Source organism: Anastrepha obliqua, chromosome 1, assembly GCF_027943255.1.
Source record: "Anastrepha obliqua isolate idAnaObli1 chromosome 1, idAnaObli1_1.0, whole genome shotgun sequence".
NCBI lineage: Eukaryota > Metazoa > Arthropoda > Insecta > Diptera > Tephritidae > Anastrepha > Anastrepha obliqua.
Window position 1 is genome coordinate 169,503,567 of NC_072892.1, and position 18,690 is coordinate 169,522,256.

Here is an 18,690-nt window from a genome sequence, read left to right on the forward strand (position 1 = left end):
TTTGTACCTTACGGAGATTTTTTTCTCAAAGGCTCGCATCTGCTTCGACATCGTCCATGCTTTTGCGCCATATAGCAGGACGGGAAAGATGAGTGTTTTGTATAGTGTTAGTGTCAGGTTCTTCGAGAGAGAAAGCTCTACTTCTTACTGAGACCAAAGTAACACCTGCTAGCAAGAGTTATTCTTCGGTAGATTTTTAGGCTGACGTAATTTTTGTAGTTGATGCTGGTCCCAAGTTAGATAAGGTCGTTCACAACTCCAAATTGATGGTGGTCAAAATAGATATATTATCCAAGACACTAGGACTCCTTGTGTGTGGACAGCTGGCATTTTGTTTTCCTCATTCCCCACAAGACCCATATCGCTCGCCTCTCTCCATTAGCTGGAGTATGCCGAGCATATAGCGCGATTGGTTTCACCGATAATGTCGATGTCATCGGCATAAGCTAGCAGCATAGTACTCTTGTAGAAGAGAGTACCAGTGCGCTTTAGCTCTGCAGCGCGAAAGATTTTTCCCCGTAAGAAGTTGAAAAAGTCACAGGATAGAGAATCACCTTATCTGAAACCCCGTTTGGTGTCGAACGGCTCAGAGAGCTTACTTCCAGTTCTGACGGACCTTGCGGTAGCACTCAACGTCATCTTACATAGCCGTATTAGTTTTGCGGGGATACCGAACTCAGAGATAAAGCCGCACTGATAAGGCCTAATCAGTTTGTTGACGATGGGCTTCGTTATCTCACGCAATACGCTCGACAGAACCTTACATGCGATGTTAACCAGGCTTATCCCGCGGTGGTTTGGGCAGATTGAAGGATCTCCTTCCTCTTCTTGATTGGCGCGATAACCGCTTACGAGATTTTGGCTGAGTTTAACAAAGCGCGGCAGTTATTTCTTTGTCGTGTTAACCACCGCAAGTTGGAAATACCAAATGATGCCAAGTCCTTCTCCATCTGGTCTTTCCAACGTAGAGGAGGCTTTCCCCTTCCTATTCTAGCACGAGCCGGCACGGCATTGAATACTTTCAGAGCTGGGGCGTTTGTATCCATTCGGACGACATGATCCAGCCAACGTAGCCGTTATGTCGTAAAGTTCATACAGCTCATTGTCCCAACGTCTGCGATACTCACCGTCACCAACGTCCAAAGATCCAAAAATCTTTCACAGAATCTTTCCCTCAAACACTCTAAGGGACGCCTCATCGGATGTTGTCATCGTCCACGCTTCTGCACCATACGTTAGGACGGGTATGATGAGAACCTGGTAGAGTGTTAGTTTCGTTCGTCGAGAGGGGTATTTACTACTCAATTGCCTACTTAGTCCAAAGTAGCATTTGTTGGCAAGAGAGATTCTTCGTTGGATTTCAAGGCTGAGGATGGTTCCATATGTAGAAGCCCACTCAAGTGATTGCCATTCACTTGGGAGTGGTCAGGACGATTCTTCTGCATGCGGTCCAAGCAGCTCACAACTTCCGGGATTAGCCCAACTATCCTATGGTTGAGTGCGAGCTAATGTGAGAAGACGAAGGAAACCAAGGAGGGTGGTTGTGCGCTCGGCTTGGAAAATGTGCTTGGGCCACAATGAAAATATGAACAAAGCCTCGGATGAGAACTACCCTTCTTATATATTGGACAAAGCACACCCAAGTTCCAGTCGCTTGGCATGCTTTCATCCAACCATATTCTGTACAGGAGCTGATGCACACGATTTGTCAGCTCTTCTTCTTACCGAACAGAAATGCCAACACAGTTTGCCATTCTTGCCTGTCAAATCATATAGGGTTTTCCAATAACAGGTGTTATTTTGAAAAGCCCGCTATTTCGGTAGATGCCACTTTTGAAGATGCCATTTTTTGATATTTGACAAGCAGAAACTACGCCATTAATGAAAATGGAAGGATACACGCTTAAGCAACGCTTTGAAATTATTAAAATTCACTATAAAAATGGAAGAATAAAACCCGTGCACGTCGCTCAAGAACAGCCGAAAATATTGCTGTTGTAGCCCAGGTTTGTCCATTCCTCGTCGTTCTTTGGAATTAAGAATTCCACAAACGTCATTACACCGTATTTTGCATAAAGATTTGGGTCTTAAGGCTTGTAAAGCTCAGTTAACGCAAGAACAAGCCGGCCGTTCATCAACAACGTCGTGTTTGCTGATTGGGTCGTTGAAATGCTTGGAAATGATCTGGGATTCCATAGAAAAATCATCTCGAGTGATGAGGGCCATTTCCACCTAGGTGGCTTCGTCAACAAGCAAAATTGTCGGATCTGGGGCTCAGAAAATCTAAGAGCTATTGTTGAAAAGCCTCTCTATCCTCAACGTGTGACTGTTTGGTGCGATTAATGGTCTGGCAGAGTCATTGGACCTTACTTTTTCGACAATGAAGCTGGAGCAACAGTTACGGTGAATAGATTGCGCTATCGAGAGATGATTAACGAGTTTTTATGGCCGGAATTGGATGGTATTGATCTGGGCAACGTTAATTTTCAACAAGACGGCGCTACGTGCCACACAAGCAACGAAACCATTGATCTTTTACGGGAATAACACCTCTTATTGGAAAACCCTTTAGTTATCGATATCGACAGTACTCATGGAGTTAAAAAACACCATAAAGGGCATAAAGAGTGTAAATTAAAATTAAATAAAAATATTTCACATCAGTCCCGTTACTTAATATCTCCACCTCGTATGCGTATTTGCATCTCGTCAAGCAAACGATTCCTCATTGCACATTTCCATATGTACGGAGGAAGCCATTGAACTTTTAGGGCATTCGCAAGCCCTGTCTGCTGGATCGCATCTATGAGTTGTGATTTTAGATTTTATTATAGTCACGGTTATACTCATTACTTATGTTGCATATATGCACGTTTATGCGTATTTATGTATTAACAAATAAGTGTGGCTGTATGTGGGGAGGCAAGTACGAAACCACAAGAATGTCCTCAGCCGCATTCAATGCGTTTGTTGCAAATGTGTTTTCCATGTTAATTTCACGCTGCGCATGCGTAGTGTTGCACGCGTTGCACCATGTGCAGGCAAGACTACATAAAAAATGCGTAAGCACATGTGCGCGCATAGAACACAAATAACGATAATTTGCAATTTTAGTATCATACAACAGATGCTGAGCTGTAATTTTTAGCGCATAATCTGTATGGCCACATGTGGCGTTGGCACATGCACCAGCAACAACGATACATTGGTTGGGCATTGACCTATCCTAATGTTGATTTTATTGCGACATATGAATGTGGGTATGTGTGTATGCATGTGTGTTATGGATGTATACTTAAGTTCTATAGATGCGGATTTGCACAAAATATGGGCGATTTTTTTTTGAAATTTTTGTCATAAATGTTTTTTTTAATTTTTTATTAAATACATACTTTTTTAAAATTAAATTTTTTTAATTTTTTCAAAAAAATTTGTTTATAAAATTTTATTGTTTTTTAAATTTTTTTTTTAATATAATAAAATACTTAATTAGAATAAACCTATGTATGCATGTATGTATGTGTGTGGGTGTGTACATATGTATGTTCTCATAGAAGCGGATTTGCACAAAATATGAGCGATTTTTTTTTTAATTTTTTTCATACATTTTTTGTTTTAATTTTTGTATTAAATATAGTACATACTGTTTTAAAATTTTATTTTTTTAATTTCTTCAAAAAAATTTTTTTATTAAATTTTATTTTTTTCAATTTTTTTTTAATATAATAAAATACTTAACTAGAATAAACCTATGTATGCATGTACATATGTATGTGTGTGGGTGTGTATATATGTATGTTCTCATAGATGCGGATTTGCTCAAAATATAGGGCTTTTTTTTAATTTTTTTATAAATTTTTTTTTAATTTTGTTATTAAATACATACTTTTTTAAAATTTTATTTTTTTTAATTTTTTTCAAAAAATTTTTTTTATAAAATTTTATTTTTTCAATTTTTTTTAAATGTAATAAAATACTTAATTAGACTAAAACCTATATATGAATGTAAATATGTATGCGTGTACATATGCTCTCATAGATGCGGACTTGCACAAAATATAGGCGATTTTTTTTGAAATTTTTTCATAAATTTTTTTTATTAAACACATACTTTTTTAAAATTTTTTTTTAATTTTTTTCAAAAATTTTTTTTTATAAAATTTATTTTTGTTTTTAAATTAAAAAAATTTTTTTTTTATTAAATACAATTTTTTTTATTACATACAATTTTTTTTAATAAAATACTTAATTAGAATAAACCTATGTTATTACTAATTTACAGCCATAAAATCTCTCAAACTGTGTGCTGACCCCCTCTGAGCCAGCGAGTCCGCGTAAGTGCGGCTGCAGTAAAATATTGTCACTACAGCTTGCAAAAGTACTGCAACTTTCAAGCAGCCGTATTACTTTTCAGCCGCAAACATTTGCTGTGATCGTTGTCGATATTCGTTTCGGCTCAAATATGGCGCTCAGTATGGCCGCAAGCCAAGTCTGAGTATGCGCGTAGGCCGCACGCTTTTGTGTGTGTGCGTGTGTGCTGGCACTTTCGACTGACACCCCGATTGGCATACATAAGGCCAGTTGAAAACTTGAAAACTCAGCTATAGGCGGAAGACCTGTTGTTGCTTGTTTGCTGTTGCTGTTGCCATTTACGTTTCAAAACCTTTTACGGACTTTGAGGCTGTTTGGGTATGAGTTGTGCGTGTTGGCGCGTGATGTGCATAAAATAAATTTCAGTTGATAATAAAGAAAGCAAAAACAACAAAAAATTATTGAATAAAGTATTGAACTCATTGGTATACATCGAGTTATTTGCGGTTCCGTGGGCTCAAGCTGTAAAATCCTACTCATTTCAGATACCCCTTTACTCTTTGATGTGCCACTTACACTATGATAAAATTGGAAGGTATCTTTGGTGTTTTTAAAAATTTTGTCAACCTTGTTTAAGCTTCAAAATCTATAACGTTTGCTTCAAAATACTTCCATACAATTTTTTTTTTCAAATTCAAATTTCAAATTCCCAAAAGTGTTGGGAAAACTTCATTTACTCAACGACCTTCAGTTCACGCAGAGATTTACGATGAATCTCTTCTATCGGCTCGAAGTAATATACCCGCAGTTATATGTTTTCCCTATTGAATCAACGCCATACCACCGTTAACCCTTTCGGTACGGAAAGCCGCTAACGGAAATACAAATTATTTTATATGTTTAATAGTTGCAATGGGTGAAATAAAAGTCTTTTGTCCCATCAAAATTGTAGGTATCTTCAAACATTGCCGGGACATATAAGTCCCGTTCGGACCGAAAGGGTTAACAGAAACGAGAGAGTTTGCCACAACAAAACCATGAAAAAATCTAATCGCTAATGACCAGCCTAGACTTTCCAAACCAACACACAAAATAATAACTTCTAAACGAAAACACAATTCAATGAACACTCAATTCCTTAACAAAAAGAGCTCAAGAATTAAATACTCCCGCCAATAATAAACCTAAGACCATCACCCGGTTTGCTGCATGGCAACTACCTTTCAAGTCCGTAGGTACATCATTCCACCAGTTGCCTACGCGGACGATGTGTGCGTATTAATCTCAGGGCGATCACTTGAAGCTATACGCGTAATAAAATGCTGGTAGCTCTAAATAGGATTGAGTATCGGTGCGAATTGCATGGTCTTTTGGTGAATCCTATAAAAAGTACCTTAGTGCTAGGACACGAAAGGACTGTTACTACCCACATTGAAAGGGGTAACACTGCAACTGCCTTCTGAGGTTAAATATTATATTTAAGAATAATACTAGATAGTAAGCTTACCTGGAAGAGGGACGTCGAACAGAAGGTTTCTCGGACACTTAAAGTCTTCTGGCTGTGTAAGAGAACCTTTGGAATGACATGGTGTTTAAGACCGGCAATAGTACACTGGTTGTACGTCACCCTGATTAGACCCATTATTACATACGCATCTGTAGTATGGTGGAAAGCCACAATGGTTAATTCCAGAGTAAAACCCTTAAACAGACTGTAGAGAAGTGTGTGCTTGGGTATCACAGGTGCTATGAGTACGACATCTGGTGTTGCCCTTAATGCCATTCTGAACTTGCAACCTCTAGATCTTCAAATTCGAAAGGAAGCGATGAAGGCGGCGTACAGGCTCAAGTTACACGGAGTCTGAAGAAATGAAGAAAGCACTGGCCACTGTCAGATATACCACCAGTTGTCAGAGCGGTGCACACTGCTCTCGATGCCGGTGGACAATCGGGTGCCTGTCGTTGGCTTCGGTAGGGAGTATGACGTTTTGATCCCAGATAGAGATCAATGGTTAAGTCCAGAGAACCTATTAACGGGATATCAGCACACTTTCTACACCGACGGATCCAAAATCAGTGATGGTAACGGATCTGGATGGTACTTAGGCGAAGACACTAACTACTCCTATGCCACAGGACAGATGGGCACGGTATTCTTTAGCGAAGTCAGTGTCATCTTGAACGTGGCATACTGGTTAATTGAGAAAAAGTAACGGGGTAGCAGTATTGGAATTTGTAGTGATAGTTAAGCTGCACCGAAAGCCCTTACTAACCCACGCTGTTATTCGACGTTAGTCGGTGAATGTAAGACAAAACTCAACAGTGTTGCAAAACACAACAAAGTTAGTCTTATTTGCGTGCCTGTACATTGTGGTGTTACAGGGAACGAGTTAACGGATAAACTGGCTAATGAATGCTCTGCAAGTATGCCACTAGGCCCTGAACCCTTTCTGGGTGTCAATTCTGTATCGCTTCAACTATGGATTGACGACTTCATGAGGTCTACCCATAGAGGATGTTGGTCGGGGTTGAACTCGTGCAGAGTAGCCAAGTGCTTTGTGAAAGAACCAAACAGGAAAACAGCGACCTTTCTCCTAAAACTCAACAGAAAGGACCTAAGAGTACTGGTGGGTGTAATCACAGGGCACAACGTCTGTGATCAGCATATGGCTGCCATAGGGGTCGTCGACAGCCCGATATGCTTATCCTGTCTTGAGGATGACGACACTGCAGAGCATTTTCCCTGTAGCTGTCCGGCGTTTTCCAGAAACAGACTTAGGATATTGGGTTGTGATATACTGAGTATGGATAACGTTCATACCCTTCCTCTTCCGGATCTCTTAAGATTCATCAATGAAGTTCACCTTTTTTTTAATTTTTTTTTAATTAAAAAAAAATTTACCAAAAAATAAAAAAAAAAAATCTTTTTGATTAATTAAAATGTAACAAAAGCTTAACATTTTTTTTGTAACAAAACATTTTTTTAATTAACTAAAAATTTTTTTTTTGGAAATAATTAAATATTTTTTTAATTTTTGAAACAGTTTTTTTCTTAGTTTTAGTGTTAATAGTTGAAACTTTGTTCAGTAATTCCTGCAAGCTTCATAATGGGATCCTCATACGTACAGCAAGTCGATGCAAAATTCGAAACGAAGCGCTGGAATGGGTACTCGATGTTGCGATTGTTTGCAGATGCATCGAAGACTCTACCTGGACATTAGTAAGCGGATACACGGTGTTGTTCACCTAATGGTTGTATGTAAGTACGTAAGTATGTAATAGCATAAAATAATCGACATAGAAATAGACGAGAGCAGTGGATTTAGTCTTGTCTGTCGCACGATAATTCAAGCAAAAATTAATTAATTATTAAAAAAAAAATTAATTAATTAAAAAATTAATTAAAAATTAAAATTTTCAAGAAATCGATTTTTTCTGTTTTTGATATTTCAAAAGTATAGGCCTTAAGGGGTTTGGGGTAGTCAGAGGCCCGAAAAAATGATGATTTTCACGATTTTTTTTTTGCTACTTAATTAATTTATTTAACAAAAATAAAAACATAGCATAAAAACATCATGTTTTAACTTGACTTCACCAAAATTTCAAAAAAAAAAATTAATAATTGCAAAAGTTATCGCTGTTTGTGTGAAGCCCGTTTCTCCAGAAGTCCCTTGCGGTGAACATCACAAGTCCTTGCAGATTCATCTAAAACCAATCGGACAAGAAAAATTAGTTTTATTAATAGATAATCTTGTGCCTGATCGAAGCTTTTTTTCTTTTTCAAAATGAACAAAATGGTGGCCTCAGAAAATTTTTTCCAGATTTTAGAGCAAAAAACCAACAGTTAATTGTTAAAAAAAAAATCGAAATTTTTGAAAAAAAAAAAATCCTTCGATCAGGCACAAGTTTTTTATGTTTTTCAAAAGCTGTATAAATTTTATTGAAATCTACGTAGCGGTTTTTAAGTTACAGTGTTCACCAGTTTGAAAAACATAGTTTTGAGAAAAACGCATTTAAAGTTTTGCTATCGGCTCCGGAGCGGCCGAGCGCCCTTTGTTAAATGTTGAATAACTTGAAAAGTATTTGTCGGATTCACTTCAAATTTTTACACAATATTTTTAAAACATTATACTTTAAGAAAATGCAAAAAAAAAAATAAATTTTTTGAAAATTCTGACTACCCCTAACCCCTTAAAGAGTATACAGTCAAATTTTTTTAAGGATATTTTCGATTCTGCAGCGGTTTTGGCAGGTAGAGTCAGATTCGTTATGCGGCGGCAGCAATGGTTGCATTGTTCCACTCTCAAAGCTTTAAACTCAATTATCTCAAAACTAATTTTTCCGGGCTGGTGTTGTAAAAAAAAAAACAAAAACAACTATTCAACCGAATCGTCTGAAATGTCAATATGTTGTTCACAACATCAATGGCTATCGCCCGTGCTAGAATCATATTATTATTTCAATTATTTCGTATTTTTTTATTAAAAAACGGAAAAAACAGATTTTTAGAGTGTCAAATTCAAAACCGCGCCATTTTGTCACTGTTTTTATTCTACAGGGTGGGTCAAATATGACCTACTAATGTTAAGCACAAATAACTGTTTTTATTTTTTGAAATATTTATTTTTCTCTTTTTTTAGGTTATAATTGAATTGTTGGAAATTTATTATGGAACCCTACAGTACAACACAACGCGTTAAAATTATCGAGTTTTTGTATTCTTACATAATTAGCCATACAAATTGATTTTTTCAATAATGTTTTGATGTCAGATGAAGCGCATTTCCATTTAAATGGTTATGTCAACAAACAAAACTGTAGATTGAGGGGCTCTGAAAATCCAAAGGCAACACACCACCATCAGTTGCACCCATCTAAATGTACTGTTTGGTGCGGTGTTATGGCCACTAGAGTTATCGGTCCATATTTCTTCGAAAATGAAGATGAAACGCCGAAATCGATTTCAGGAGCTTCTTACAGAATATTGATTGAAAACTTTTTGCGGCCAATGACGGAGCAGTATCCTAATTTGTGGTTTCAACAAGATGGAGCAACTGCGCATACCCTGTAGTACGGGACATAACTACAGTTAAGGGGGTGGTAGGGTTTAGCGCTAAAAAAAAACACTTTTTTTTTGAATTTTTTACAGAAATATGGCTTAAGATACTTTAATAAAATCAGTTGCATGTTATTGTACATCTTTTCAATAAGTTTTTAAAAAATATTAATAATAAAATATTGACAAATAAGCCCATGACAGAGTTTTTTTGGAGATATGTTTTTCGAGAGGTGCTCTGCGGTGCCAATCGGCATTCGTCGTAGAATCATCTGAAACTAAAAAAGTCAAATTTTTCAGTTAAAGTACGACGTAATGCTCCCCCCCCCCATTAATAAAATTTTTTTTTTTCATTTTTGTAGTTTTGGTGGCAAAAAAACGTAAAACGAGCATTTTTGGCGAAAAATTTCGCCATATTTGTAAGTGAAAAACAACCTTAAAAAAAAAAAATAAAAAAAACAGTGTGGGGGGGAGGAGGTATTTTTGATTTAGAAAACGTGTGCCAAATTTGAAAAGAATCGGTTGAATAGTTTCGGAGTTGTGATTGGCACCGACTTTTAAGAAGTCGTTTCGGGAAAAACGCGTTTGAAAAAATGACTCTGAAAAATTATCGATGCTCCGCATTCGAGGTAGAGTGCCTACAAAGGCTATAACTTTGAGAATTCTACTCCACTTAAAATTTTGACACAACATTCTTGAAATGATTTACTATAAGATGAGTGAAGAAAAAAAATTTCGATTTTGTGACCCTACCCCCCCCCCCCCCCCCCCCCCCCCCTTAAACTGATTACTAATTTCTTTGATTTTCGTGCTTCAGATAAATAGAAGAGCCACAATGGACAATACCGTGAAGTTCAAATTTTTCGGGAGGGTCAACTTCAGCGCCATTTTTTAAACTATTAAAATTACAAAAAAAAAATGTTTTGTCAAATAAAAAAAAACATGAAATACGATAAACGAAAAAATTTTTTTGTAAACTTTTTTTTTTTAATTTTTGTAAGTACAAGAAGTTAAATAAAAAGCCTAAAAAATTTGAACATAGTTTATCATTTTTTTTATTGTAAAAAAATCCTGAAAGTATCCTAAATTTTCGACCTCTAGACCACCGGGAGCCCTTAATATATTTGAATAGAACACACAATTGTTTTTGTTGTTCGGTATTGAAAGTGGGCGAAATCGGTCACTAACCACACCCAACTGCCACATACGGTAATTTTTAAAAAGAGAAAACGTGATATCTCTTTTATAAATGAAGAAAAATTACTTAAATTTACACAAATTACAATAAATAATGAACCCACAAAAATAAATACGACGAAAGTCAAATTGTGAAAAAGGGCCGCCGCACCTCTACCCACTCTTGAGTAAATGCGTGTAAATTGATAGCGATTTAAATATTAAACTCCCCCAAATTTAGTACCTGCTTTACTCCCTACCTCATTTAGATCTGACATAAATATAATAGAGATCCATAGAGAACCCGTAGAATAGAGAACCACGCCAACGTTTTATATGTTAAGATTTCTTGGCTTAGGTTAGGTTGAAGCGGTTGTCCACTGTGGGACACACTCAGGATCATGGCTTATTGTGATATCGCGTGAGGAACTAACCCTTATTCCTCCTAAAACCAATGTGTACGTTTCAAAAATTTTGCAAGATCCTTAATTTCGACAGAGCTGAGATCTTTTAATTAATTAAAGGATTGCCCACCCAAAATGGCGAGTCTACGTCTGCATAGGACAGGACAGTGACAAAGAAGGTGTGGGATCGTCTCTTCCTCGCCCTCATCTAGATAGCCTCTGCAGAAGTCATTCTCTGGGCGTGCCTACCGATTGGCAGTTCCCCGTAATAACTGAAATCAGTGTGTTAAGGCTGTATTTATCTCTTCTTAGTAGAAGTTCCGTGCATTTAGCATTGAGGTCACAGTTGACGGCCGATATGCAGGTGGCTTCATTACGTCATCTTTCGTTTGCTTTCCTTACAATTTTTTCAAGGATGAGTAGCTTACATGTTTGTAAGGGTGTCCCTATGTCATTGTCTATGTACTCATCACTCAATTTGGTACCGATTTTCGCTAGCTCATCGGCTCTGCAGTTCCCCTCAATGTCACAATGGCCAGGAACCCTTGTTACTTTTAGGTGAAATGACCTAGCCATCTCGTTAAGAGATGCGCGGCATTTCATGGCTACTTTGGAGGTTGTAGACTGGTTTGTGAGCGATTTTATCACCGCCTGGCTATCAGTGAAAATATCATCTCCAGGTATCGCATCACACTGTACCAGTGTCACGGTACATTATTGCCATCAGTTCAGCCTGAAAGACTACAGTAGTCGGGAAGCCGAAAACTGAGGGAGATCCCCAGATGCTCGGAATATACACCTACACCCACCCTGGCATCGAGCTTTGAGCCATTTGTGTATACATGGATGGACTCGCCCTGTCTTACTTCGTCCCGTTCCCACTCTTCCCTTGAGGGTAGGAGGGTCGTAAATGCTGTAATGGCAAGTATAGGCCGTAGTGCATTGCCACCAGTCCAGGAAGCCCCAAAGTATCAGCCCGGATTTTACCGTGACCTTTCGATGGTGTGGTTGACATTGCACCGGCTATAAGAACAGATGCAAGTCTTTGGACCCTCTTTGGACAACTCTTATAATGTTCACGCCCTTCTCTGGCATTCCACGATATTGCAATACCGTAGTAGAGAATTGGTCTAATTACTACTGTGCACAAGCAGTGCATCATTCCGGGTTTCAAACCCCATTTTTCCCCAATGAGCCTTCCGCAGGAGTATAGGGCCGTCGTGTGAGCCCCCAATTCGGCTTCCTATCCAGTACGAGTTGAAGATATTTAGCGCTTTCTGTTACTTTAACTTGACGGTCAGGTTCCACAGAAGTGGAGATATTATCCCACCCTGATCCGAAAACTCTTAATGGATGTTTTACCCAAATCTGCGCGTATCGTCCACCCGATTATCATTCGAGCGAGACGAGCGCTCTGTTTACTCCCATTTCCGTTACCGATTTGATAAATGCTTCCGGATATGTGTTATTGAAAGCACCCTCGATGTTTAAAAATATTTCTTAACATTTCTTGATTTCTTTTTTGATTTGATATATTTTGAATGCTTAAACTCTCAATGTTTATACGTTTGAAAAAGAAATTTATTGATTTTAAAAATTAATAGGGCTAATTGGGTAAATTAATGCTTACTAAATTTTGTGCGCGGGCATATAAAGTTCGAACCGAATCTACCTTCCTTGCGGGTATTTTCATTCCCGCCTACCAGAATCCATTGCCGGCACATTGTTTTCGTTTTGTGTTGTATAGTGTAATTATAATTATAGATTTCACTTGACATTGTAAACTAATTTTTGAAGTCATCAGTTGAGAATTTCTTTCAAAATATCCAATGCATCGCTTTGTGACCAATTAACCCGATAATTAATAAAGCGCGTGCCCAATTTTCTCTTCTTCCATCTTTACTGTTCAAATTTCGCATTGAGAATGAAGGCTTCAGCTCAAATATAAATGACAGTGTGACTGTTCTAAAGCTAGAGTCAAAACATGATTCAATTATTAAAGGTTTGCTCACTAGTGACATTCGATTTTTAACACTCTCTTACAAAAGGTTGTACAGGGTGGCTGATGAATTAAGAAACTCAAATAACTTTTTTTTTAGTGTATGGAATTCATTTATTTTTTTTTTCAAGCTGAAGGTCATTAAATTTTATTAAATGTAGCTTAACTAGTTTTAAAAATAATTGAATTTAAATGCCCCCCATGCTCGTTAACACAAGTGCGGCATCTTAGTAAAAAGTTGTTCATTGCTGCTTTGAGAGTTGCGACAGGAATAGCCGCAATTGTTGCCCGATTGGATTGTTTTAGTTCATCCAAATTTGTTGGCTTTGTTTTATAAACTTCTTGTTTACATAAACTCCACAAGAAAAAGTCAGGTGCAGTAAGGTCAGGCGACCTGGGGGGCCAACGAAATTTGGAGTTTCTTGAAATCAGTTTATTGGGAAATTTTCGTCGCAACTCTGTCATAACAGCCTGGGCTATGTGAGACGTTGCCCCATCTTGTTGAAACCACACAGAGTTGAAAGGAATTCTCTTTCAGCGTAGTTCTGGATAGAAAAATTCTCTCAGCATTTTCAAATAACGGTCTCCAATAACCGTAACGGTGTGACCATTTTCTTCAAAAAAATAAGGCCCGACAATACAGCGTGAAGAAACCGCACACCCCACTGTCACGCGAAGAGGATTCAATTCCGTCTCGTGGAGTATCTGTGGGTTAGAAGTACTCCATATTCGACAATTTTGTTTGCTCACATTGCCGTTTAAATCGAAATGGGCCTCATCAGACATGAAAAGGCAGTTTAACATGTTTTGGTCTTCTTCCACCATTTGCAGGATCTTCTGGCAAAATTCCAAGCGAATCGGCAAGTCTGCTGCATTCAGTTTGTTAACCATTTGAATTTTGTAGGGAAATAAGTCTAAATCTTTGTGCATTATTGTTTGCAAAGACTGTCGGCTGACACCAAGTTGAGCAGATAAGCTTCTTGTTGAAACCCTTGGATTGCTTTGTATAGCTGCAGCTACAGCAGCGATCGTTTCCTCCGTCCGAACTGGTGGGTTTCGATGATAAGGCCTTCTTGCGACTGTTCCTTGCTCAGCAAAATTATTCACCAGTCTCATTATGGTCCATCTGGTCGGGGGATCGCCGCCAAACATCCGCCTGTACTCTCTCTGTACCAAAACTACGGACTCCAGTGCGTGATAGCGGCGGACTATCCAAATTCTTGTTTGCGTGTCCCAGTTATCCATTTTAATAAATTTTAAAGATCAATCTGCAAATTAAAACAAAAATGGAACAGATAACTTAAAAAGAAAAAGAAAGTTATTCAATTTTTTTTTGGTATCGGCTTTCATCAGCCACCCTGTATTAGAGAAGGTGAATTAAGTAGAACAAATTAAATCCTTTTTGGTAAAAATGGTAGCAGAAAAGTACTTTCTTACTTAAATGGAAACAAATTCCGAAGGGTTTAAAAAATTAATTTTAATTATTGTAATATTGGAATGTAAACCATGCCTATTATGATAAACGTCGGATGATATGCGGCGGGAGTTAATTCGATCCGCACTCGATTCACTTTTTCACTAATACAATCCGAGAACTGTGTTATCAGCATAATCTGCTGTTCAAAAATTTCAAAAGACCAATAAATATTTGTTAAGTGTGTAAAATGGATTCAATAGCGTTTTATATAGATTTTAATGAAAGTACAAGCAATGATGCAAGACGAACCCGGAAAAAAGTAAGGGATAATGCTGTTGACGTGTTCCAGTTGCCTATGATGTGTAAGTTCACTTTTTAAGGACAATTGACGAAAATTTATGTGAACTCCTCTTGTAGATTTGTTAAGCAATTCCGCCTTAATAAGATAGCTTTCCAATATGTTCTCAACATATTAAAGGAGGAAATCCCTCCTGCTATTAAAACATGGTCGATATCGCCAGAGCTCAAACTAGAAGCCTGTCTAAGATTTTATGCTGAAGGGGGTTATCAAAATGGTACTGGGCAAGATTTTAATATTGGCATGGTGCAGTCCACAGTGTCCATAGTACTGTCAGAAGTTTTAAATATTTTAGAGGCAACACTATGTCCCAGATGGATAAGCTTGGCAATGACCGAGACTGAAGAGCTTGAATCCAAAAGATATTTTTTTGGAAAAACAAGAATTCCCGGCATAGTTATGTGCGTAGATGGCACCCACATAAAAATTTTGAAACCTGCTGGAGACAATTCGCACCTTTATTATAATAGGAAAGGATATTACAGTATTAATGCAATGATAGTAAGTTAATTTCTGAAATTTTAATTGACTAATAAAATAACTTTTTTCTATCTTAAGATATGTGACCATAAGCAGCGAATGAGGTATGTGAACAGTAGGTACGCAGGTGCAAGTCACGATTCTTTTATTTGGGAAAATAGTGAGGCTTCAAGACATTTCCAAACCATGTATGAAAATGGACACAGAAGCACTAGATTGTTGGGTACATATATGACAAAAACGAAACAGTTAATAATACATAAGTAATTTTGATTTAAATGTTCCCTAGGTGACTCTGGATACCCACTTTTACCCTGGTTGATAACGCCCTTCCGAAATGCCGGAGCTAATACACCCCAAAGCCGTTTCAATAAAAGCCATAGCTCGGGTCGCAATATTGTTGAACGCACAATAGGTTTCTGGAAGAATTGCTCTCAGCTCGCCAACTTCATTATTCTCCGGAAAAAGTGGCTCAAATTGTTAATGCTGCGGCGGCACTTCACAACATTCGGATCCATTATAATAAATATTTCAGACGAATATTTAGAAGGGGTTTTTGAAAGTGAAGAGTATGAAAATGGCGAGCCTGTACAACATCAAAGATATACCAATGAAGCAAACCAAATCCGGAATGAAATGCTACACAGCTTTTTATAAAGAAACAGTTTTTTGTTTTCATTTAACTTACATAAATATATGTATGTTTGTATATATTTCTTAAGAACAAAATAAAACCAGCCTTCTTGGCAAATGTTGCACATTAAAACTTAAGCTTAAAATAAAAAAGCCTTCTTGGCAAATGTTGCACTTTAAAACTTAAGCTAAACAAAATTTCTAATTCACAGTCATATTTTAAGTTTCAATTGCTTGTTAACTTCTCCTAATTCAATGCTTAAAAGTTCTTTTTTCACCCTTAATTTTTCAATAGCATTTGTCTCCATAGCCATATTATGTCTTTTTGTCTCCTCAAAAAAGAGGTTGTCTGTAAAGTCGGTTTACTGACGATAGTTTAACGTGATAACGTCATAAGAAAATACTGATTGAATGGTTGCATCTTTCAAAAGAAAATTTTAGTTTTATTTGTTTGATAGATATTTTGTATGGATAATAACATAACACAACACAACACAACACAACACAACACAACACAACACAACACAACACAACACAACACAACACAACACAACACAACACAACACAACACAACACAACACAACACAACACAACACAACACAACACAACACAACACAACACAACACAACACAACACAACACAACACAACACAACACAACACAACACAACACAACACAACACAACACAACACAACATAACACAACATAACATATATTAACATAACATAACATAACACAACACAACACAACACAACACAACACAACACAACATAACATAACATAACATAACATAACATAACATAACATAACATAACATAACATAACATAACATAACATAACATAACATAACATAACATAACATAACATAGCATAACATAACATAACATAACATAACATAACATAACATAACATAACATAACATAACATAACATAACATAACATAACATAACATAACATAACATAACATAACATAACATAACATAACATAACATAACATAACATAACATAACATAACATAACATAACATAACATAACATAACATAACATAACATAACATAACATAACATAACATAACATAACATAACATAACATAACATAACATAACATAACATAACATAACATAACATAACATAACATAACATAACATATCATAAAGCATTCACCAACAGCTTTCATTTGATACCCATATTGTACATACACGTCCGAAGGTTACCCGGGTCCACGTTTTGACCTATATCTCGAGACCCTATCTACCAATAGGTATTCAAACTATACGGAAATCATCTTCAATACCTACTTAACAATGTGTGTAAGTTTGGTTTAATTCGGTTCAAAGACACGGCGGGTCCACGTTTTGGCATATATTTCGAGACCCTAGTCATCAATAGGTATGAAAATTACCCCGTATTAAAGCACTTATCAACAGCTTTCATTTGATATCCATATTGTACAAACACATTCTAGGGTCCACGTTTTGGTCTCTATCTCGAGACCCTAGTCACGGAGCGGATGGAAATACTCTGAACTAAAGCATTCACCAACAGCTTCCATTTGATACCCATATTGTACATACACATCCGAAGGTTACCCGGGTCCACGTTTTGACCTATATCTCGAGACCCTATCTACCAATAGGTATCCAAACTATACGGAAACCATCTTCAATACCTCCTTAACAATGTGTGTAAGTTTGGTTTAATTCGGTGCAAAGACACGGCGGGTCCACGTTTTGGCATATATTTCCAGACCCTAGTCATCAATAGGTATGAAAATTACCCCGTATTAAAGCACTTATCAACAGCTTTTATTTGATACCCATATTGTACATACGCAACCAAAGGTTACCCGGGTCCACGTTTTGACCTATATCTCGAGACCCCAGTCACGGAGCGGCATGAAAAATACTCTGTACTAAAGCATTCACCAACAGCTTTCATTTGATACCCATATTGTACATACACGTCCGAAGGTTACCCGGGTCCACGTTTTCACCTATATCTTGAGACCCTATCTACCAATAGGTATTCAAACTATACGGAAATCATCTTCAATACCTACTTAACAATGTGTGTAAGTTTGGTTTAATTCGGTTCAAAGACACGGTGGGTCCACGTTTTGGCATATATTTCGAGACCCTAGTCATCAATAGGTATGAAAACTACCCCGTATTAAAGCACTTATCAACAGCTTTCATTTGATACCCATATTGTACATACACAACCAAAGGTTACCCGGGTCCACGTTTTGACCTATATCTCGAGACCCCAGTCACGGAGCGGCATGAAAAATACTCTGTACTAAAGCATTCACCAACAGCTTCAATTTGATATCCATATTGTGCAAACACATTCTAGGGTCCACGTTTTGGTCTCTATCTCGAAACCCTAGTCACGGAGCGGCATGAAAAATACTCTGGACTAAAGCATTCACCAACAGCTTCCATTTGATACCCATATTGTACATACACATCCGAAGGTTACCCGGGTCCACGTGTTGACCTATATCTCGAGCCCTATTTCCAAAATAAAATATAATCCATGTTACTCGTGGATGATGTAGCTTTCGAATGGTGAAAGAATTTTTAAAATCGGTCCAGTAGTTTTGAGCCTATTCATTACAAACAAACAAAGTTTTCCTCTTTATAATATTAGTATAGACAACATATCTTATAAGGTTTATGGTAAATATTACCATACATTTTTTCCTTCATATATAATAAAAAAATTAATAATAATAACATTAAAACAACAGGTATTATTAACAAACTTGGTTTTATTTTAAATTCTTCAAGTGAATCAAATTAATAATAATCAATAAGAAGGCATATGCAAATACAAATACGTGAATTTATATGTGT

At 37.0% G+C, this 18,690-nt stretch overlaps 1 protein-coding gene across 1 annotated transcript; it reads left to right on the forward strand.

The window, feature by feature from the left end:
- Nucleotides 1–14,656: 14,656 nt before the first annotated feature.
- On the forward strand, nucleotides 14,657–15,761 carry LOC129238489 (putative nuclease HARBI1). The gene is made up of 4 exons (XM_054873522.1): nucleotides 14,657–14,682; nucleotides 14,781–15,222; nucleotides 15,280–15,389; nucleotides 15,617–15,761. Exons 1-4 carry the CDS (start codon nucleotides 14,657–14,659, stop codon nucleotides 15,759–15,761), a joined length of 723 nt encoding a protein of 240 aa, XP_054729497.1.
- Nucleotides 15,762–18,690: the final 2,929 nt, after the last annotated feature.

Coding starts and splice junctions, on each gene's coding strand:
- LOC129238489 (XM_054873522.1), top strand. CDS start 14,657: ATGATGCAAGACGAACCCGGAAAAAA. Junction 14,683..14,780: donor CAAGACGAACCCGGAAAAAA/GTAAGGGATAAT, acceptor CTCCTCTTGTAG/ATTTGTTAAGCAATTCCGCC. Junction 15,223..15,279: donor ACAGTATTAATGCAATGATA/GTAAGTTAATTT, acceptor TTCTATCTTAAG/ATATGTGACCATAAGCAGCG.